This window comes from Apodemus sylvaticus, chromosome 4 (genome assembly GCF_947179515.1).
Source record: "Apodemus sylvaticus chromosome 4, mApoSyl1.1, whole genome shotgun sequence".
Taxonomy (NCBI): Eukaryota; Metazoa; Chordata; class Mammalia; order Rodentia; family Muridae; genus Apodemus; species Apodemus sylvaticus.
In genome coordinates, this window is record NC_067475.1 from 27,784,187 (window position 1) to 27,808,577 (window position 24,391).

The 24,391-nt window shown below is 37.6% G+C and overlaps 1 protein-coding gene across 1 annotated transcript in view; it reads right to left on the bottom strand.

The window, feature by feature from the left end:
• Tacr3 (tachykinin receptor 3) overlaps nt 1-24,391 on the bottom strand; it is a 102,172-nt gene that overhangs the window by 68,386 nt on the left and 9,395 nt on the right. The window contains exons 2-3 of the mRNA XM_052178493.1: nt 4,297-4,485; nt 991-1,141 (exon numbers count right to left, since the gene is read on the bottom strand). Of these exons, the coding sequence (XP_052034453.1) occupies nt 991-1,141; nt 4,297-4,485 (340 nt within the window). The remainder of the gene's footprint in view (nt 1-990; nt 1,142-4,296; nt 4,486-24,391) is intronic.

The following is a 24,391-nucleotide window of genomic DNA, read 5'->3' on the forward strand; positions in this document are numbered from 1 at the left end:
CATTTACTACATGATATTTTAAAAATTGGTTTGTTCTTTAATGGCCTAGTAGCAGGCAAGATTTTTTTTAAGATTTTTAAGATTATAACAAAACTACTAGAGGATTCTCATGTGGTAAGTAGTCCAATACATAAATTAAGCAGTCCTAAATGGAATAAATAAAAATGCCTAGCATGTTCATGAATTCATGAGAAAAGCCCGTTTCCTAGTAGTTTTTAGGGAAGTTAGTATTTAAGGTGAATGATCAGAAATATTGTTTACATTTCATTCAGTGGCTTGTAGGATCTACCTATTGAAATTCTCATCTTTTAAACATGTGTATATGTTTGCTGATGAAGGTAAGGAACAAAAAAGAAAGGAGGGAAAGAGAAGAGAAGGCAAAGGAGAAAGGGGGAAATAGATGGGAAAAGGAGAGAGGGGAGAAAGGGAGGGACACAAAGAGGAGAAAGAGACAGGGCAGGACAGAGGGGGGAGGGGAAGGAGAGGGGGATAGAAGAAGAGGGAGAAGAGGAGAGTGAGGGAGAGCAGACAAGGTGGATAAGAAAATCCCAACATTCTAACTTTGAGGAAGCCATGCCACTCAGGATATAGGCAGCTTTGCGCAGATTTCAGAGTACAGCATGGCATTCTGCAATCAAGCACTGTAAAACGCAGCCACACAGGCAGAAATACAATCATCCAGATTCCATTTAAGAGAAACACTTTGACCACTTCAGGTAAGGTGATTGAGAATGGGCTACAACAGGGACTGACAAAACAGCTCATTCTTAAGGATGTAAGGGTTCTCCTGCAGTCAGACATTCACAGACCTTCCAACGGCTGAGCTTTGCCAGCAAAACTAAAAGAGATCATGCAAAGGAAAAGTCCTATCAAATAAAGGCGGCATTTAGAATGTGAGATATGAGAACATATTTCTAACATCAGTCAGTGCCTTCCTCCTTGGAAGCGGCCAAGTCTGACCAATTTCAGGTCACTTATGTGGGACAGTACCTTTCGTTTAGCCTTCAGCTGCTCGTGGTACTTGTCACAGGTGTCTCCCGGGATCTCTCCTCCCCAGAGAGTAATTCCAACGATGGTGTAGGTGACACCCATGATGAGCAGTGGGAAACAGTATACCAGGATGATAACAATGATGTGGTACCTGCAGATAAATACACACACACATGCTGAGGAATCTTTTCGAATGAAATATACAGGACTTTGAATTTGTTGAACTTTAAATCACAGTACAAACACCAGCCCTTATATTCACTGTATATGTCTTCATTTCACATACCTATCAAATATCTTGTAAGTATTGTAACCTAGAGTCAGGTGTCAAATCTTTTAATTGCTCATTTCCAAACTGTATTTCATGAATAAAAATTTATAAATAAAGTCTTCTCTTAATTTATACATAGTCTCTTCAGATAGAATCAAGGTTGAATACCCCTGCTGCTTGGTTCTTTGTTGAGCTAAAGTAGTGAACGGAATCCTGAAAGGTCAGGATATGGGATAGAGTAAGCCTGTCATGATGTATATTATATTCCACAACTTATTTCTGTGACATCAGAAATTTTTCTTCCCCATAAGAAGAGGAATTAGGCACTCTGGGCCATGATATACATTTCTTTTGATTTTTCAAAAAAAAAAAATCCAGTAAAAACATTAGCCTAAGGCCATGGTATATTTTCATGCCTTATTACTTGATGGATTACATACAAGCACAACGTCATCAGGCATGGTAAACACACAGATCTATAAATTGCCAAATTTGATTCTATCCTTTTCTACCAACACTGCTTGCCCTTAGGGAGAAATAGGAACATAATATATAATATCCTGGCCCATATACAATTTTACACATTTTATGCGGTTTCTACTGCCTTTTAAGGCTTTAACTTAAATCAATGAGTTTATGCTAGAGGTTAATCTTCTAAGATAAATCCTAAACCTTCTTCCTGGTAGCTAAGTACTGATTTAAAATTAATGATGAACCAACTCAGAATGATACCATACCACAGCTAAGATTATTCATAATAACAGGTAGGCAAAGCACAAATCAATAACCCTGCCTGCCTTCACTTTAGAAAGGGCTTCCTGTTTGGGTGAGAGAACCCAAAAGGAAAACTCCTTAAAAGAAGGCATGTCTGAATAAATGACCAACTAGTAAACTGTGGAGAGATAGGAATGTTTCAGGCCCAGAGGCTACTTTTCTCATCTTGAGTTCTAGCCCTCTAGCTAGAGCTGGCCCATCTCTATATCTGAACTAACATCTTTTTTACTGATAGGGAAAATTGAGCTGGAATCTATTAAATGAGCAGAACACTAGCTTCCACTAGCCTAAAAGGTAAAAAAAAAATGTCATCAGATGGAATCTTGGGTTTATAAAAGTAACTGTTATTCACCGATTGTTGTCTCCAAGGCTTATTGCCTCTGTCTGCTAACCCAGACTTTTTAGTCCTGGCAGCTTCTGACCTCCACACAATCTTATCTAGGCCTAGCATGTTTCCAGACTTTGAGACTTACTTCTGAATAAACTCACCTTTTCTTGTTCTTTCTGAACTCTAGTTGGCTGGTTCAATTAAGCTATTCTGGTTCAAACTTTTTTCCAAGCTGACTGATTCAAACTGACTTCTCTCTCAGTGTGATTGAATTGCTCTGTTTGGCTTCATGCTACCTTCGGCAATCTGTTCTCATCTTCTGGCTCCTTCTCATCCTCTGGTTTGTTTTGTTTTCACTTGCATCTAGATTATTCTCAATCTGCAACCTGTCTCTCTATAACTGTTCCAGTAAAACTGCTTCCTCTCTCTCTCTCTCTCTCTCTCTCTCTCTCTCTCTCTCTCTCTCTCTCCCTCTCCCCCTTCCCCTCTCTCTCTCCCCCCCCCCTCTCTCTCTCCCCCATCTCTCCCTCTCTCTCTCAAGGTTTCTCTTTTTCTTTCTGCTCTCGTGATCTCATGAGAGTTGGGCAGATCCTATTTAGTCAAATCTTTCTCTGATTCATCACTTTGTCTGCCACTCAATTAGACATCACTTTCAAACATGGCTGCTTCCTTCGACAAACTTCCCTTCCCTTCATTGTTTTGGATTAAAGGTGTACTCTAAGGGTACGATACTCTAAGGCTGAAATACGGATTTCAGCCAGATGGATTAAAGGTGTGTGCTAAATAGCACACCACAACTAGAAACAGGCTTTTCCAGAAAACAACACAATCTCGGGGTTCACAGTGTGATCAAATATTCTGCAACACGAACCTATAAAAAAGTGTCCTCAGTTTCTGCATCTCTGGTGTACCCAGAGATGAATTCAAAAATGAATTTGCCTTAATTTATGACTTTCTTTGCTCTGAACGGCCAGAAACCTTCATGAAACTGCTTTCATATTGGAACATGGAATTCAGACTAAATCTGTGTTCAATCTAAATCTGTGTTCACGTGTTTTAGTCACTTAAAAATGGCTCCAGAATAAATTATCTTTCATTCCCTTAAAAAAAAATCTGGACTCTTGGAGGAGCAGAGTTAGATAAAATAACTGCTTAAAATGTGATTGCAGGCCAGGCATGGTTGGACAAACCTTTGACCCCAGCCCTTGGGAGGCAGAGTCACGAATATCTCTTAAAGTTGAAAGTCAGCCAGGGCTACATAAAGAGATCCTGTCTCAAAAAAATTTGTAGTTATTGGCAACATTTGTCATTTTTAAATGTCATTAAAAATAGGAAAAGAAACTATTTTATTGAAATGCACAGGAACAGGAAAAATCAATTACACAATTATGTTGCTGTTCTCTTTTACTTTTCTTAGATCTAAAATACAAAATTTCAATTTTCTTTTCAAACAGCACAGCTAGTTCCATTTTAATTTAGTGTCCAGGTTTCTTCATGCTGAAATGAACAAATACGTACAAATGAAAGCAAAACAGAATTAAAACACCTGGCAGGACCTCCTTCCACTCCCGCCAAGCTTCCTAAAAGAGCAATCAACACACTGGGCTTCCATTCCCACTTTCTAGCTCCTGTGTCAATAGCACCCTGCTGTCCCTGGCACATTGCCTCCAGCCTTCAGCATTTATCACTGCTGTTAGGAAATGCAGGTTCTTCTCCAACAGGAGTCATCACATCTCCAATTAAAAATCGTTTGTAGCTTTACAAACCAGCACATCGTATCGAAAGTGCATTTTACATTTCTTTTCCCAAGTAATATATGACCATGCCCCCCCACCCCACTTTGCCTTACACATATAATTTTTCTCCCAATCTTCATTTCCCTAAGAGTTTTATAGATCAAGATAAAAAAAATCATCCAAGAGAATTTACTTACGTGAAATGTTGCTTGGGACCATCTGGCCACTGCACATAGCAAAGAGTACGGCCTGGCATGACCTTTATTTTGGAATAAAGACATTGAGGGAAGGCAAGTAGAAATGCCAAAATCCAAATACTTCCAATGACGATCTTAGTGGCCGTGGCCGACAGTCTGGGTTTCAGAGGATCAATAATGGCCACATACCTATGTGAAGTAAACAGGAGCATTTTGTCATTTCCTGCATTACTGGAATTTAAAGGGGTGCATCAAAGTACCCTAGTAGATATTTCTCATTGCTTGAGTTGATAAGGATTTTGCATCTAGAAGTAGCAAGATAGATAACAATGTCACTGTCTCAGGAGTCGGCAGATTTGGAGGTCAAATCCTGCTTAACCATTCGAGACTCAGCTTTGTAATTTCTAAAGTAGAAATAAGAACATCCACACCTTCAGGGGTGCAGTAAAGATCAATGGAAACAATGTAAGTACAAGTATTGATCACTTGGTGCTGTGCCTAGTGCATGATCTGAATTCATAAATGTCTGCTGGGTGGAACTGAAAAGGTATCTACTGAATGCCTGAAAGCACAGGCCTGAGGCCTCAACAGCTTCTCCCCCCGCCCCCTTTTTCTTTTGGCAGTGTGGAGACTCAAGCTTGGGCCTTGCTGCTACTAGCCATGAAAGTGCTTTGCCACTGAGCTATATTTCCAGCCACCAACTGTCATTTCTTTTTTTGTCTCTGCTGGCCTAACTTTTGAATAGAAAATTAAGGTAAGATAACATGGATAATATAGATTATTGACAAGGCTAGAGAACCCCATGTGAAGGCTGTGGCCACACCCTCACTTAAACTTGCAAAAACAAACAAGCAAACAAACAAAAAACCCAAAGGAATTTATCATTCAGCAGGGAGGACATCAGGCTGGATAGCGGTTTGGCTTTCATGATATCCAGCAAGCTGAGTCTTTGTGGCAGCCTGAGGAATTCATGGTGTTTATTACATAATTGTCCACAGCCCTATAGTTTGGGAATGTTCACGTGCAGCCCAAAAAACACTCTCACATATGGCTACTACAGCCTGCTCTTTGGATTTTCAAAAGAAAATTCATTTAATTCCTACAGGTCATATAGTAAATATGGATCTCAGAAAAACAATTTCAGTTTTAAATTAGATAAAACATGGCTAATTGCCAGATTTTAGCTAATCGTTAGAGAAAAATATTATTTATAAAATCAATTTACTTCATGTTTCTTCCAAATACAAATACATATTGGTTCATTTTGTGCTTTGCAAATATGTTTTTTTTATTTGTGTTCTTCAGAGATTATACTTCAAGTTTAGGGAGAATGTTGTTAATATTACAGAAAATATTGGCTTATGCATGCATACACCCCTAGACATACTCTAAGATGTCCCCCTGAAAATATACACTAACCATTGCAATATTGAGAGTATGGAGATTAACATTAGTCACTATTTACCTAAAGGAAAATTATTAATTCAGTCTAAGTGATAGGTAATAAATATATAAATCTTAGATACAAGCATACTATTTATCTGTGATTGTTCTACTTTGCTGCAAAATTGCACAGTTAGGAAGCATCTAAGAGTTAAATTCATAGAAGCCAGTGTAGAAGAGTGTAGAGTGAAGGAAATGGGTAATTAATGCTCACTGGGCATGAAGTTTCATTTATGTAAGAAATAATGTCTTAAAGATAGGCTGTGCAGCATAGAATCTATAGTACCACGTGACATTAGGAACTTCTCATGTAGTCTTTCTACCATGAAAATAAAAACACCTCCTTCTATACACATAAAATGCACAAGGAAGTTTTGGAGGTGTTGGATATATTTAGTTGCTTGATTATGTGGATTGTCATGGTTAAATACATTTTCTCAAACTCATCATATTGTAACATATATATATATATATATATATATATATATAAGTTATACATGATTATAGCTTTAAAATAGAAAAAGACATGATGATAAAAATGGAACAGTAGGTTCAGAAAACAAAGTGAGCCACACAAGATAATATAATGCAAGGTTGGAATGGAAGGCTACTTAAAATTCACCCCTCATGTTCTTGGTGATGAAGATAACACTCCCAGCAATCACTGATTACTAGCTACACCCAGACACTTCACTGTGTGTATGTTCAACACCCCAAAATACCTTCATCAATAGATATTGCCATGAGGTAGATTTATAGAAAAGAAAATGGAGGTTTAAATAGATTTAAAATACTCATAGTGCACAAAAATGGAAAATCCTTGTCAGTTTTCTATAGGGGTCACAGAAAGCAGTAGAATTCTTTTATCGGGATGTTCTGGTAGTTGTCAAGGTCCAAATAGAAAGAAATTATGGCTGTAAGATTTGTATAAATACTGTAGAAGAGTAGGTACATGGATATAAGCTGGAACTCTATAGATCGTCAAAAGTAGCATTTTTTACCTTCTAAACCCCAAAGCATCCATGTATAATGCTAAACACCAAAGACTTGCTATCACAGGAACTGTGGCAAGCATGAGGTTGTTCTCACTGATACTGCATCCTAATTTAACAGTATCACAGTGGATTTAGTTATGGTCGCATGCATTCTTCCAGAGCCAAGCACACTGATCAATAGTTTGCTGTACTACTGAATTGTGTATTACTCAATTATGCCACAATCTGGCTTCTATGATGTTTCTGAAAGTTTATAAATGCCATCTGGATATTCATACAATTAGTTTAATATACTTAGAGTATTTTCTAGGTCCTATAACACACATAGGTCAAAACAAAATCCAAAATTTTCATTGACCCTTTTTGTATAGTTATCCTAACTTTAGATAAACTGCTCCTTGATAGGTAGACTATTATTTCACTTGAATTATGTGGAATCAATTTACATTCTCACAAAGTGGTATGAAATCTTGAAACTTTAAAAGACTTTTAAAATTTTTATTTTTATTTATTATTATTTTTATTGTGTGAGTATACTATCCACATCAGAAGATCTCTCTGTGGAGTTTGTTTCTTTTTCTATAATAGTGTGAGTTCTGGGGATTGAATTCAGTTGTTGAAAAGACATATCAGATCTTGAAAAGAAGGTACTTTTGCCCTTTCTAGTTTATTAATAAGTACCCAAGTTATTCATTGGACCACCAAATTAAAGCCTATTGTGTTATACTAAACTAAGCACTAATATAGTCATGAATACACATGACATTTTAATTACTTACAGTCTGTGAAACAAATACTGAATTAATCCATTTTCTATTGATTTAAACAATAACCCAAATCTAGGTATTTTATAAAGAAGAAAAGTTTAAGTAGCTTATAATGTTGGCGTTCAAAGACATGGCCCTGGTAGCAGCTTGTGAGAGCCCCATAGGGTACCAGAGTGGTAGGACAGCATGTGGAAACAGAGATCATGGGTTCAATGGGAAGCAGCCATTGTGGCTCAATACTGCTTGTCTCATTACTATCTCTCAGACTCGACCTAATCACTTCCCACTGTGCTCAAGTCTCCACCACCCTAAAGTCTCCACCACCCTTTCATATCCAAGTATTGGAAACTGAACTTATAAGAAATCAGTCTCTAGGCAACAAACAGTATCTAAACCACAGCAGGACCTAATCAAATGACAATCATTAGGTATCAATCACAAATGTGACAAGTGCCTCAAAGACAAGGCCAAGATAATCCATTGATTGGTTAAATTATGTTTATGCTGTATATTGGGTATCCCTAAAGCACTCATTTCAGGTTAAAACTCTGAAGGATGAGTAGACAGGCTGGGCCCTAGTTAAATACAATTGGTGTCATAAAAGCAGGGAAATAGGGAAATGCAGAGACACAAGGAAAGAAAGTATCCAGGTTTATGTTGGAGAGGGCTTGTTAAGAGACTGGAGACAGTAAGTTATGTGGAGACTGTTTTGTTCTGTATTAGATTGTGCTTCAAGGAAAGGGTCTAGACACTAAAGATGTCATTTAGGGAACACCTTGGTGAAAGTAAAAATAATAACAGGATATAGAAAGAGAGTCAGCAGGACAAAGAACAGTAACATTTTCTCACTGTTGATAAGTTTGAAGTTGATTCTGTCGTGTTCTTTCTCCCAGGGATAGTAACTTGCTCATCATTATGAATGGAGAAAATACATGCTTAGGCTCGTGGGAACAAAACTCCTCTGGACCTTAACAGACAAAATATCAAATGGAGAAATATATTATCCTAACAATTATAATCAGTATATTCCTTTAAAGAAACCCAAGCCTGTCCATAGGCACAGTAATGGTAACAGAGTGAGGCCTTGGAGCCTCCCTTGAGATGGACCCCACTTTGGACAGTCACTGGACCACCTTTCCTTCAGTCTCTTCTCCAGTTTTGTCCTTGCAGTTCTTTGAGACAGGAACAATGCTGGGTCAGAGTTTTTGACTGTGGGATGGCAATCCCATCCCTCTACTTGATGCCCTGTCTTTCTACTAGAGGTGGATTCTACAAGTTCCCTCTCTCCACTGTTGGGCATTTTAACTAAGATCCCTCCTGTTGAGTTGAGTCTTGAGAGACTCTCACCTCCCAGGTCTCTGGTGCTTTCTAGAGGGTTTCCCCTCCCACCTCCTGAGGTTGCATTTTTCCATTGATTCTGCTGGCCCTCAGGGCTTTTCTCCTATTTCCCCTCCCCATACTTGATCATGTTCCACTTTTCCTCTCCACCTTCTCTCTTCCACCCAGGCCCTCCCTCTCTCTTCCTGGAGTGATTGCTTTCTTCTCCCTCCCAAGTGGAATCTGAAAGGCCCAACAAGCAGCCTACTGAGACAGACACAGATGCTTATACTGTGTGTGTGTGTGTGTGTGTGTGTGTGTGTGTGTAGGCACATGCATGTGTGGCATGGCACATGTGTAGAGAACACAAAATACCTGTGGGGAGTGAGTTCAGTGGGTTTCAAGGATAGAACTCAGCTCATTGAGCTTTTGCTCCAAGAATTGTTATCTGCTGAGCTATTTGTCAGTCTTGTGATAAATTTTAAAGTCAATAAGTATTGACTAAAACACACACACACACATACACATGCACACACATATGGGGGAGCAGAGATGTCTGTGAACATTAATAAGAAGTTAAAAATTATTATCTAGGAAGAAATTTCAACAAGCGCTTCCAGTGTTCAGTGATTCAATGGAAATAACATTACACCTGATAACATTGCAATTTCATTGAATGCAGAAGGAATCAATTCCATTAATTTTGTTCAGCATAGATCTATATTTATCAAATTCCTTTCTGAAATGAATAGCAGCCAGTCGGTATCCCAGTGTTTGTCTTAAACTCACAGAGATCACAGTGATCAGTAGAATTTCCAAATTGTATTATTTCTTAAGTTGTGTGCTATAAAAGTTTATTTATATGTGCATGTGGAGAAAGCAGTCATTAAATATCAAAAACTCAAAATAAAGGATAGAAGCGGAGGCTGTTCCTGTAGTTAATTTTGTCTATTATTATATTTTCAGGTCCTCTAGACTTGAATAGAGCACACACATTTTTTTTTTTTGAGACAGGGTTTCTCTGTGTAGCTCTGGCTGTCCTGGAACTCACTCTGTAGACGAGGCCAGCCTCAAACTCAGAAATCCGCCTACCTCTGCCTCCCAAGTGCTGGGATTAAAGGCGTGTGCCACTACCGCCCAGCAGAGCACACATTTTTAACAAAATAATTTTAAAGATTGTCTTCACTCAGTCACTCATTCACTTTGTTGCTAGTCTGAGGGGCCTTGGAGTCTTGTTTCCAAGAACTGAGAATTGAAACAGGTTGTAGTTATATATTCTATATACACATGTTTAAAACAATTATAAGTAAAGAATGAGAGAGCTTGGGTTTGAGGAATGGGAGGGACACAAGAGGACTTGTAGGGAGGAGTAGGGAGGAGAATAATGTAGATTCAATATTAACATATGAAATTTTGAAAAGATCAATTAAAAATGGTCAATTACAACTGCAGTGTGGAGTTTCCTGTAAATCTGGAGAAACCTGAATCATCTACACCAAGTTTTGCTTGCTTAACAACAGTAAAATAATATGCTTCTAAACATTGTTATAAAAACAATCTTAAGTTAATCTCATCCTATACTGCAATGGCACCTCTAGAGGACTATGCTAAGAGAATGATGATTAATGATGACCATTCTTCTTTAATGGGAAGTAAGAGTTTACATGCGATTTTTCTTAAAAGTTTAAACCACAAAGAATGTGGGAGTTGAGGCAAATCACATCATATTATGGAGTTCGGTCATAGTTTATACTGTTGTTTTATTGTTTCCTTTTCTTTCATAATATGGAATAATTTTGAGTTATGAAATTGGGTTCCTAACATCTTAAAATCCATGCAAGGAGAAGCACGCCATTATATTGCTAAGCAACTGTGTTCTTTTCTGCCTCTCTTCTCCTTTAATTGACTGTGTTCTGTAACTTCTGCCAAACTATGCATATATTATACTGTCAGACTATGTCCAAGTCAGGAACTTGAGAGCAGAAAAATGAAGGGTGATCTTCATGGCGCTTAGAGAGGACTATGGAGTAAGAGGGGATATGCAAATAGTTTTCTCTTGTGTGGTTTATGTAGCAAAAGAAATCCAATAGTCATTTATCTATTTTCACCTTTAATTGTTAATTGCATATTTGCAGATCAAAAGCTTCAAGCAATTAAGATCCATGGTGACTGATTGGCTTGGAAAGGTTGCCCTATCTGTTCAGTATAAAGTATATGCCATATTCAGGCACATAATGTGGCTACTTTCATTTAGTCAGTTAGCCACAGTTTGATATTTGACAAAAAATTTCCTTTTGATGACCAAGTCTTCTCCCCTTTTCAGGAGGGAGGATGCATGGATCAAACACAGCCATGCGCACCCTTGAGTATGGTGCTGATCACTGCTGACCATCCTCTTTCTGCCTTTGTGGATAAAATGGGGGCTGCTGTGACAGAGAGGCAGTGAGTCTATGAGAAATTAAAAAAACTCTACCTTATTTTTAAGTCTTCTATAATGCAGTATATTGATACATTCATATTATAATTAGAAAACATCTTGATGCTGTTGTCAATCAAATATTTAAAGCTGTTTGTTTTACATGACAAGTGTTTCCTACTGTAATACACATCCCTTCATGATCATCTATTGGAAGGTTTCAAGATTAACTTAACGAGCATATCTCTCCACATGGTATGCACTCACTGATAGATGGATATTAGGAAACAAAGCGGTAGGGCTGGAATGAGCGGTGGGTGGGGGAGCACTCTTGTGGAGTCAGGGGAATGGGGTGGGATGGGGGTTTTCAGAGAGAGGAAACTGGGAAGGGGATAACAATTGAAATATAAATAAACAAAATAACCACTAAAAAGGTAAAAGAAAAAAAAGGACATATCTCTCTCAGGATCACTTGACCAGCATGACATTATTGATATAAACACAATAGCACTTCATCTGTCTTTTATAGTAGAGCTAAGAATGGAACCCTGATTAAGAGGCCAATTTCTCAGTTCACAGTTGCTTTTATTTAACAGATCTATTGCCTGAAATTATTGATGAGAGGCATAGATTTTACAGCTTTGTTTTTCTCACCATGGGAAGACCTTTTTGTAACTGCCTAGAATAAGATCATATAGCTATCTCATTTGTATTCTCACTTACTGCTAATGGAACTATTAGGACGTTGACAATGTCCTAATGTACAGCCACCTGCTTGATACCAAAGTCTGAAAACTTGTAACAAAATTTTAATTCATTGGTAGTTTTCCTAGTTCCATTTCTAAGTTTCTTTTCTTTTTTCCTCAGATGTTTTATATTAATTGATTGCATTTCTTGCTATACTTGATTCTAAAGTATTATACACAGAATTCTCTCCTGTTTTGTTTGCATTTCAAATTGATGGCATGGGATATGTAAAAATTAACTTACCAAACTGAGGATGAAACAATCCTAAAGCACAAAGAGTTCACGCTGCATATACTGTTTTATACCCTTTCCTGTCAGCATTTATTTTCCCCGCACACTGAGGGATCATTTACTTACTGATATCATAAAATTTATCCAGAAAATTATTTACCTTATGCACGAATTCTGCTATGAATGCATTCTAAGGTGCATTTGACATTTCCAAATTTTCTTGCATCACAATGTACTTGCTCACATGAAGAAGGTCAAAGGTAACTATCCACATGTTCACATGAAGCTATTGACATGTAACTTGGTGCACTGTTTTATAATAAACCTTCAAAATTTCTATTAGTATTCTCTCTCTCTCTCTCTCTCTCTCTCTCTCTCTCTCTCTCTCTGTATGTGTGTGTGTGTGTGTGTATGTGTGTGTGTGTATGTGTGTATGTATGTGTGTTTCTGTGCATGTGCACATGCATATATGGCATGGGGATCAAACTCAGATAAGCAATCTACCACTGAGCTACATCCCCAGATCATAAACTTTTTTAATTAGTAGAAGGATTACACTGTAAGACAAGAGTAAACAGTATAGTTTGGGGAATATATAAACTAGTAATATAGTAAAATATAATGTATTGAACATTGTTATATAATCTGTATTTTTAAAGGACTGAAATCTTAGAAGATTTCCTTATCTCAGAAACGCATTAGCAGTGTGGTGTACTAGGAGTATTGTCTTAGTCAGGGTTTCTATTCCTGCACAAACATCATGACCAAGAAGCAAATTGTGGAGGAAAGGGTTTATTGAGCTAACACTTCCATGTTGCAGTTCATCACTAAAGGAAGTCAGGACTGGAACTCAAGCAGGTCAGGAAGCAGGAGCTGATGCAGAGACCATGGAGGGATGTTTCTTACTGGCTTGCTTCCCCTGGCTTGCTCAGCCTGCTCTCTTATAGAATCCAAGAACACCAGCCCAAAGGTAGTACCACCCAAAAGGGGCCTTCCCCCCTTGATCACTAATTGAGAAAATGCCCCACAGCTGGATCTCATGGAGGCACTTTCCCAACTGATGCTCCTTTCTCTGTGATAACTCCAGCCTGTGTCAAGTTGACACACAAAACCAGCCAGTACAATTGACCCCTTGTCAACTTGACACACAAACACATCACTATTAAGCCTCAACCCTTTCTTATTCATCCCCAAGATTTAAATTACTTTAAAAGTCCCACAGTCTTTAGATATTAAAAGTTCAATCACTTTAAAATGTCCAATATCTTTAAAATTCAAAGTCTTTTAAAAATTCAAAGTCTATTAACTGTGGGATCCACTAAAATACTTTCTTCCTTCAAGAGGGAAACATATCAGGGCACAGTCACAACCAAAAGCATAACTCAAAACTCCAATGATCCAATGTCTGGGATCCAACTCACAATCTTCCGGGCTACTCCAAGGGCTTGGGTCACTTCTCCAGCTCTGCCCTTTGTAGCACACAGCTTGTCTTCTAGGCTGCTGCTACTGTTCTTGGTGGTCATCACATGGTACTGGCATCTCCAAAATGCTGCTATCTTCCACTGTAATTAGGCTTCACCAATAGCCTCTCATAGGCTCTCTTCATAGTGACAAGCCTCTGCTCCCATGCATGATCCCTTCAAGTCCTGGGCCACCAATTGCAACTGAGGCTGCACCTTCACCAATGGCCTTCTGTGGCCTCTCACTGTGCCAAGAGCCTCAGCTGCTTTTCATGACCCCTTCATGCCTTCAAAACCAGTACCACCTGGGTGACTCTTACACAGTACCAAGTCCAGCCACAGCACAAAATACAACTGTGGCTATCTCTGGAACACACTCTCTGTGCTCTCAGAAAACACCTCCCAGAAGATTTCATCTCAGTGATGCTGGTCTCTTCTTAATCACCGCTAATTTCTTAGCTCCAGCTAACTAGCATCAATAGTCTCAGTAACACAAAGGGTTGCTTTAGTGGTTCTGGTATCTTGTTACTTACAGTTGATTCTTCAGCCCCAGCTAACCAAAATCACAGAATCTTCACAATCAAAACACAACCACTGTAAGAGTCTTTAATCTTCCCTCTGAAATTTCACAAGCCAGGCCTCCATCTTTTGTACTGTTTTTAACATTGTCTTCCAAGCTCCTACAGAACTTTCCACCGAGCTCTTAATATTCTAATGGCTTTTCTAGCTCAAAGTTCCAAAGTCCTTCCACAGTCCTCCCCAAAACATGGTCAGGTTGTCACAGGAATACCCCACTATGCTGGTACCAATTTGCTCACATGAAGAAGGTCAAAGGTAACTATCCACATGTTCACATGAGGCTATTGACATGTAACTTGGTGCACTGTTTTATAATAAACCTTCAAAATTTCTATTAGCATTCTCTCTCTCTCTCTCTCTCTCATGTGTGTGTGTGTGTGTGTGTTTCTGTGCATGTGTACATGCATATATGGCATGGGGATCAAACTCAGATAAGCAATCTACCACTGAGCTACATCCCCAGATCATAAACCTTTTTAATTAGTAGAAGGATTACACTGTAAGACAAGAGTGAAAAGTATAGTTTGGGGAATATATAAACTAGTAATATAGTAAAATATAATGCATTGAAGATTGTTATATAATCCGTATTTTTAAAAGACTGAAATCTTAGAAGATTTCTTTATCTCAGAAACACATTAGCAATGTGGTGCACTAGGAGTATTGAACTTCTTATACTCTTACAAAGTCACCATATGACCACAATATCTCAAGCAATTAGGGTTGAAATACATTCAATTGTCTGTGAGGTCGTGAGAAGCTCAAGAAATTGTCCCATAGTCCTCTGCTATCCCTCCTTCTAAATAGAATTTCAACAATGCACACACTCAATCTCAATGCTGCTCTGTCTTGATGAAGTTGACACCTGTGATTCTTGGAGGGATAACGTGTAATGCCCTCTCACTAACTCAACAATTTAAAATTCAGCTTTATATGATGTGCAACAAACTGTCAGTAACTCAATGGTTTAAACAACAGAAATTCAACAACGGTCCAATTTCTATGATTCAGAAACCTATGGACAACACCACTGGTTCTTCTTCTTAGAGCTCATGAGCTTTGAACACATTTGCATCCAAGATTCTGACTCAAAACCACCTACGCTTGTTGTGGCTCAAGCCTCACACAAACTTGTTTCTTTAAAGTCATCAATAGAATAACAGCAACTTCTAAGGATATCTGCTCGTGAGGCATGAGTTATAAGGTTAGATAATTATCACTATAACATCTTATGGCATTTGCCACATTTTGTTGGATAGATGCAAATCAGAAGATGATCCTTAATAGGAGGTAAATTTGAAGAGAATATGTGTGAGAGAGACAGAGATAATGAGAAACACCTTAAAGTCTGCCTGCCACAAAATGGGTCAAAGAATTTGCAAAGAAATCTAAAAGAATATCTTGTATTGAATTAGGTATGTAAAAATATAAAAATTAGTGAGATAACTAAAGCAAACTTTTATGAAAATCAGAATCAAAATGCTTAGTATTAGAGAAAGAAAAATCTTTAAACAAAGTCTATAAGCTTAAGAAAGTAGAAAACAGTAAGAGAAAAACGAATTCAGCAAGAGGAAAGAAAGGAAATCCAATGAGAGAAAATCAATAAAGGTCCAACTGAACCACAGAATAAAATTGTGAATGTGAAAGCTGACTCCTTGGAAAAATCCCTGAAGTTGATAATGTAATAATGGGAATTCTTCAAAGAGCAAGTGACCCATAAAATCCTAAGAATATAAATGATATCACTGTGGAGTTGTATTCCAAAACAGAAGAGATTATTGCATGTATTTTCTGAGAAGAACTAGAGAAATTCCTTAATACTATAGATACTCCCTGAAAACAAAGCCCATGTTGGTTTGGTCAAGCATCTACCTATACATTTAGGAGTGGGTGGTTTCACTCTTGGACACTATGAAAAATTCAAAGAAAATAACAGTAAATGGGGGCACAGTGTAACATAATCGAAAACTAGAGGCTCTATATGATATAGAGGCTAATACTAGACTGATGCCAAAGACAGATAAAGACAGTAAAAAAAAAATGCTACAAACCAATGTTTACTGTGGAATTAAACACAAAGCCCTAATATAAATTCCAATTATTTATGTGACTTTGTCTCTGCCTGCTTTCTTTCTTTCTTTCTTTCTTTCTTTCTTTCTTTCTTTCTTTCTTTCTTTCTTTCTTTCTTTCTTTCTTTCTTTCTTTCTTTCTTTCTTTCTGTGAAGCTTAAGAAGCAAGACCAAAGTGTGGATGCTTTGGTTCTTCTTAGACAGGGTATAAAATACACATGGGAGGAAATACAGAGACCAAGTGTGGAACAGAGACTGAAGGAAAGACCATGCAGAAACTGCCCCACCTGGGGATCTATCCCATATACAATTACCAAACACAGACACTTTTGTGGATGCCAGCAAATGATTGCTGGCAGGAGCCTGATATAGCTGTTTCCAGAGAGTCCCTGCCAGTGCCTGACAAATACAGAGGAGGATGCTCTCAGGCAACCTTTGAACTGAGCACAGGTTCCCCAACGGAGGGGCTAGAGAAAGGACCCAAGGAGCTGAAGGAGTTTACAGTCCCATAGGAGGAACAACAATATGAACCAACCAGTACCCCTAAAGCTCCCAGGAACTTAACCACCAACCAAAGAGTATACATTGAGGGACCCATGGCTCCAGCCACATGGGTAGCAGAAGATGGCCTGGTCTGTCATCAAGGAGAGGAGAGGCCCTTGAACCCATGAAGGCTATTGCCCCAGGTTAGGGGAATGCCAGGTCAGAGAAGCAGGAGTGGGTAGGTTAGTGAGCAGGGGGAGGTTGGAGGAGATAGGGTATTTTTGGAGGGGTAACGAGGAAAGGTGAATGTAATTTAATGCATTTGAAATGTAAATAAAGAAAATATCCAATAAAAAATTGTAAAAAAAAGTAAAACAAAACGCTGCATCTTCTATTATTGAACTTTCATGGTACTTACATGGCATGAAACAATAAGGCAGTAAGTCCCATTCTCACACAAACCTGCTTCTCTAAATAGTCAATGCTATTGTGTGCAATGTTCAAACAAGGTGCAAACTTAAATTTGACTTAAACTATAAAACATGACCCAGATGGAGGCCACCTCTATACTCTTCTTTGCCTATGTCTCTCATATGAAAAAAATCGTAGCTCAGGTTCAGCCAAGTGGGTGATGAGAAGCCTGGACTCTTCCTTGTTTTCCAGCATCAGTCTTCAACAATACAAGAGCATAAATTGAAGATGGACATTTTAGTAAATGTTTATAGCAATTTAAGCAATATTATATCTGCCATTTCTAATTGTGATAGCTAATTTTTATTATAGGTTTGACTATAAATAGAATCAATTAAAAATCCAAGCTGTTGTACAAATCCAAGAGTAAGTAACTTTATCAGAGCAGTTGAAGCAAGAGGACACACCCTAAATCTGGGTGGCTTTTTTTTTATGGAAAGACACGGAAGAAAAAAACTTTGCTTTTTGCCTGTTTGCCCTCATTCTTGCTGGCAAGTTCACCTATGATGTTGCTATGGCATTCTTTTACCAGTATTAGAAGAAACTTCTTTGGAATTCCAACATATACTGGAGACCAGAAGCTCTCCAAAGAATTCTCTATATCTTCAGTGCCATGCAGAGACTGCTGAGACATCTAGTCTTGTAGACTGAACAACTTCAATATTCTTGGCCTCTCCAGTATAAGCTTACAACTGTTGAAGTACTCAGACAGCATCCTGTCAATCTAACAAATTCTTTTTGATAGAGATATTAATTCTATCATATCTGTTCTTTTAGAGAACCCTTAATAATATACTAATAAAATATTTGGCTTGTATTTTATTAAAAATTAATTATATTAATCTAAACTAACTATTTAAATACATCAAGTGATACAGAAAACATAGCTGATGAAGTTAAAAAACTGCATGTATTATACATTTCAGCACATTAAAACATAAATAACTTCTTAAATTTCTCATAGTCTATAGCATCTCTGGATTATAATATGTTTAATGATAAAATTCTGTACATTTCCCTATTATAAAAATAATGTAAGGACGAAGGCCCACTTTTATTACCTTTATTCAATATTGTGTTTATGGTGCAATAAACCACAAGTAAGGATTGGTAGACATATATAGTCAAAGGAAAAAAATCTCTTTTTGCAAAATACTTTCAGTGTTGCAAATAAGTCCAAAAAGTCTCTACATAAATCTAATTAATCCATCAAGGATCAATAAACCAAATAACAAGAATAGCTATATATTAGTAATAAGCTACTTCAAACAGAAACTTTATCATTTTACACGCTAAAAACATTTATACATAAATCTAACAAAATGAAACAGTATCTATTATCTATAAATAGATAAAAAACTATTGCCATAAAAATTCTTAAATATAATGAAGAGAGATATTGTTTCAAAGATTTAGCATGATATATGTTAATGTACAAACTGACCTAACAGATTTTATGCAGTGATTATAAGGTAAGAGTGTGTTGTCACTATAGGAGCTCATTCTGTAATTTATATGAAAAGCCAAAAAAGTAGAACAGAAAAATAAGTGCAAGCAGGATTGAAGTGGAGTGACTCACACTTTCAAATTTGAAGACCTAGTCTATGCTCAGTAATCAAGCCTGTGGGATTTGGTACATACAAAGATCAATGGAGCAAAATCAAGAGTCCATAAATAGACCTACAAAAATATGGCTCATTGATTTATGACACAGGTGAAAGAGAGATGAAATGGACAAATGACAGTCGCTTCACTACATATTTTGAAACAACTGGGCATCCACATATTAAAACAATACCTTGATCTCAATCTTGTATTTTATTGAAAAAGAACCATCTACCTGAATGTAAAACATAAAATATACACTGCCGGTTGAATTAAAGAAATTATCACATAAACAGGACCGAGAGAATTTGCTCAAACATAGCCACCTTAAATAAATACTAAAAGATGTTCTTCAGGATGAGAGGAAGCAACATCAAATGTTGTCTCAGACCCACATGAACTAAAAATTAAACTCATATAGACTAGTGGGTTGAAAGTAAAAGAGTAGAAAATAGAGTCCATGACTCTCACCAAACACTGGAATGAGTAAAAATAAAATAACTAGATTGACTTCACTAATATATTAGACAAGATAAACATTAGGATGAGACAGAAATTAAAACTAGCTATGAAATATCTGAAAGTGAAATTTGAAGTGGGGATGGGGTGGGGGCATTCTTTTGGAGATGGGGAGGGGAGACAGGATGAGGAACTGTGGGAGGGCTGACCAGGATGTGGGTAATGACTGGAGTGTCAAAAAATTATATATATTATTATATTTGTGTATATATAATATATGCATTATATATATGAGTTTAAAATGGCATTTTAAATAATCTTTAAAATGCAATACTTAGGATAAAAATTACCAAGAAAGGATGACTCAGAGTATAGCAGTGTAGATGGATGGCCCAGAAAGAAAAGCCCATATTTTGGTTAACCCAAGGCCCAGAGATGCTCAAAGAAGCTCTCCTTATAATTCTTCCTAATTAGAAAACCATAAGTGGCCCACAGAGAGTGGACAACTGCACAATGGGATACAATAAAGAAAACTATTTTAACAGACCTATGAGCTATTCAGTCCATTAGATAATACCAGAGACGTTCTGGTAAGCAAAAATACCCAGTCTCAAAGATCACATACTCAGTGCTTATGCTAATATGACCTTTTCACAGAAAGACCAAGTGATGGAGAATGTATTAGTTACTGCTAGAGTTTAAGAGACTGAGGTGTGAATACAAAGTGGCTGCAAGTAATTCTTTTGTGATGATGAAAATATCCTATGAAATGGTGGTGTTGATGAGGTTATTTGTGTATTAAGCAGCCTAGATTTTAACATCAATCATAATAAAATTTAAGTGGATTATTTTTTGGGGGGGATGGTTCAGAGAGTATCTTGTTATACAGCAAAGGAAGTCTTCAAATTCATGATAGCCTTTGTTGACCATGCTGAACCATCCTCTTCCTACCTCAACATCCAACTTAATGAGATTAAAAGGATAAGCTACCAGGACAGGTAAATTAAGCAGATTTAACTTAAAATAGAATAAAAGGTCATAATTTGAAGTTACATGACACCTCAAAAAATGTACAAAGCAAACCGAGGAACAAAATGAGCAACAATCCCAAATTAGCCGCCAACAAAAGCAGAAAGCAAGATAGTAAAACTACTAAACATGAAAAGCATAGTAAATAATAAGCAAGCTTATATTGAAAGGATAGTGATGATGATGGTGATGATGATGATTGATGATGATAATGGTGATGATGATGGTGGTGGCAGTGGTGGTGACAGTGGTGGTGATGGTGGTGGTGATGATGGTGGTGGTGGTGATGATGGTGGCAGTGGTGGTGACGGTGGTGTGATGGTGGTGGTGATGATGGTGGTGGTGATGATGGTGGTGGTGATGGTGGTGGTGGTGGTGGTGGTGGTGGTGGTGTTGGAGACGGTGGTGTGATGGTGGTGGTGATGATGGTGGTGGTGATGATGGTGGTGGTGATGATGGTGGTGGTGATGATGGTGGTGGTGATGGTGGTGGTGGTGATGGTGGTGGTGGTGATGATGGTGGTGGTGATGGTGGTGGTGGTGATGGTGGTGGTGGCAATGATGACATTGACAATGATGATGCCATGTGTGTAAACAATTCTGTTCATTTTAAAATGCTGTATTCTGTTTTGAGTAAGAAGTTTTCCCTTAATCCTTTAGTATTTTTTTCTCTAAAACATTTGCAAGCCAACAGTTGAACCATAACTCTAAAAAGATAACTGGAAAGTAGGACACAATATGTCATTACTTATTTTAATGGCATAAATTCAGAAGTGTGTAGGAATGGATACACAAGGTCAACCTCTGCTGTGAGAGTCATTTGTAAAGGCAAAGCCAATGTCATTGCTTGATTTTCTAGAAGTAGACTGGAGACATGATGAGTGAAAACAGAGATGTGAACTTTCAGTTTCTTGCAAGTTTCTGGAAAATAATCTGTTGCTTATGTCAAGTTACACTCACCATCACCATTAAACATATGTTTTAAAATAAAGAAATGCATAAGTAAGAAAATAAAACTCCTCTCAGTCACCCACGTCTCAACACAGACGCTGAGGAATGTCTAGACCAAAAATCCAGGTAGGTCAGTCAGATCAATTTACCTGCCTCCCTATCAGCCACATATCTACCAACTTCCTGGAACACACACAGTGTAGAATCCAACTCAGAATTCTAGGATCACCTAAAGAATCCAGGGAGATACCTTCAAAGTTCTGAAGGTCAGAGGAGAGGATCATCCTTTACTATGAGGCTGGGAGTTGTATTCATGCCTAAAATCTCACATCCCTTTGTCAAAATGTCCTGAACAATCTAGGGTGTGTGGGAACATGTCAGCATCATAGAGCCAGCAGACAACAAGCCCACAGGCAGTATCCTGTAAAATGGAGAAAAGTTCCAAGTATTTCTATAAAATTGAGAAACTAGCCTAAGATGCCACTCTTTCAGTTCCTGTTCCATGTAGTGCTTGATTCTGTATCAGCAGAAATAAGAGCGATGAAATGGATGAAAGAAAATCAAATAGGAAAAGAAGTCAATTATCCTTATTTACCAAGCATTTAGTTCTTGACATAAATGCTTCTAAAGACTCCAGAAAACTCCCACAGCTGATAGATCCTTTCTCCCAGGTAGCAGAATTCAAAATTAGCACGCAAAAAAAAAAAAAAAATCAGCAGTCTTCCTATATGCAAATGGCAAACATATCAAGTGATAAATCAGAAAAATAATCCCTTTCACAGTACTCTCAAAAATATATTGGAGCAATTCTAAAGGAGCGAAAGACTTACATAATGAAAACCTGAAGATGTTAAAGAAAGAAATTGAGCAAGATATTAGAAGATGGAAAGACCTCTTATTCTTGTGGATTAGTAAGATTAAATTGTGAAAAGGGTTACCCTATAAAACCCAATCTACAGATTTCAGAGCAAAACCACCAAAATTATAAAGCAGTTTCACAGAAATTGAAATAATGCTTTTACACTCAATTGGGGAACAAAAGATATATCTAAAACATCCCTGAAATAGAAGAAATTGTTGAAGTATCACCATCCCTGATTCCAAGTTATGCTGCAAAGTTATTGTAATAGAAACAGCATGGTACAGACACATTGTGGGTTCTATGACCACCTGACTTTTTACAAAAAAGTCAACAATACATATAGGGGAAAAGAGAATATCAATAATTTGATCAGCAATGGTGCTGGTCAAATTGGATAGTTAATATGTAGAAGATTGAAAACAGGTTCATTTCTATCATCTACACAGAGTTAGATCAATGACCTTAACATAAAATTGATGTCCTTTATTTAATACAGAAGAAAGTAGGAGATACACTTGAATATATAGGAACAGGAATGGAATTTCTGCCTGGAATCCTGGTAGTTCAAGTATTAAGTAAACAACTGACAAATGGAACCGTTTGAAACCAAAATACCTTTGTATAGCAGATGACACCACCATTTAAGTGATGAAGCAATCTATATAATGTTAGCAAATGTTTTGCAGCTATAAATATGGCAGATGGTCAGAACCTTAAGTATAAAAAACCCTACACATCAAGGAAACAAATGACCAAATTAAAACAAACAATAATAAAAGCGATATATACATCTAAACAGAGTTTTCAAATGATGAAACTCCAATAGCTGAGAGACATTTAAAAAAACAGTTCAGGATCTTTAGCTATCAGTAAAATGCAAATTAAAACAGTTTTGATATTTCACCTTACCCTGGTCAGCACGACCAAAATAAAAAAAAAATCAAGTCAACCAACTCACCCACCCACCAACCAACCAACCAACCAACCAACCAACCAACCAACCAACCAATGAACCAACTAAACATCCTACCCACCAACCAACCAATCAGCCAGCCAGCCAGCCAACCAACCAGCCAGCCAATCAACCAATCAACCAAGCAACCAAGCAACCAAGCAAGCAAGCAAGCAAGCAAGCAAGCAAGCAACCAACCAACCAACCAACCAATCAAACAAACAACAGAAGATGCTCACCTAGATGTTGGTATAGATGCATGGAAAGGAAAGCTCTTATTCATTGGTGACTGGGATGCAAACTGATACAAACACTACGAAAATGAGTGTGATGGTTCCTGAAGAAGCTGGGAACATATCTACCACATGATTCAGTTACACTATAGTGCTGGCCAGTTTTATGTCAATTCAACAGAAACTGGAGTTATTTTGGAAGAGAGAACCTCAGTTGAGAAAATGTCTTCACAAGAGTAGCCTGTGGGTAATTATGTAGGGCATTTTCTTGATTGATGATTGATGTAGGATGGCCCAGTTCACTGTGGGTGTTGCCACTCCTGGACTGGGTGGTCTTGGATGTTTTTTAAAAAATGGGTTGAGGATGCCAATAGGAAGAACTCTCCATGGTCACTGCTTCAGTTCTTGCCTCCAGCTACCTGCCTTGAGTTCTTGCCCTAACTGCCATGATGGTAGAGTACAAGCTGTGAGACGAAGTAAGTCCTTTCCTCTCTGAGTTGCTTTTGGTCATGATGTTTAATCACAGCAGTAGAAACTTCAGCTAAGATAGTACTACTATGGGGGATAACCCAAAGGAAGGCATACATTATTGTACAGATACTTGCTCTCCCATGTACAGTGTAAATATATTCCCAGTAGTGAAGAAATAGAAACAGTCTAAGATGTCAATATCCTGATGGAGAGTTTCAGTGTGCTACATTTACATAGTGGGATATTATTCATCTATCAAAAATTAAATTATGAAATTTGCAGAGAAATGGAGCTAAAACTGTCATTCCAAGTGAATCAATTCAGACACAAAGTGACAAATGTCCCATGTTTCCTCTCATTCGTGGAAATAGCTTTGAATCTTCATTTGGAATATCCATAGACATCAAGAAATTAGTAAAGGACCACAGGGGTTGTCTTAAGGGCAAGGAACTATAACATAGTAGTATAAAAGGTTAGAAAGACAATGCAACAGGAGAGTAAAATTGGGATGAGATGGGAGGAAAAAATAGGAAGGCGTAATTACATTAAAGGCCTT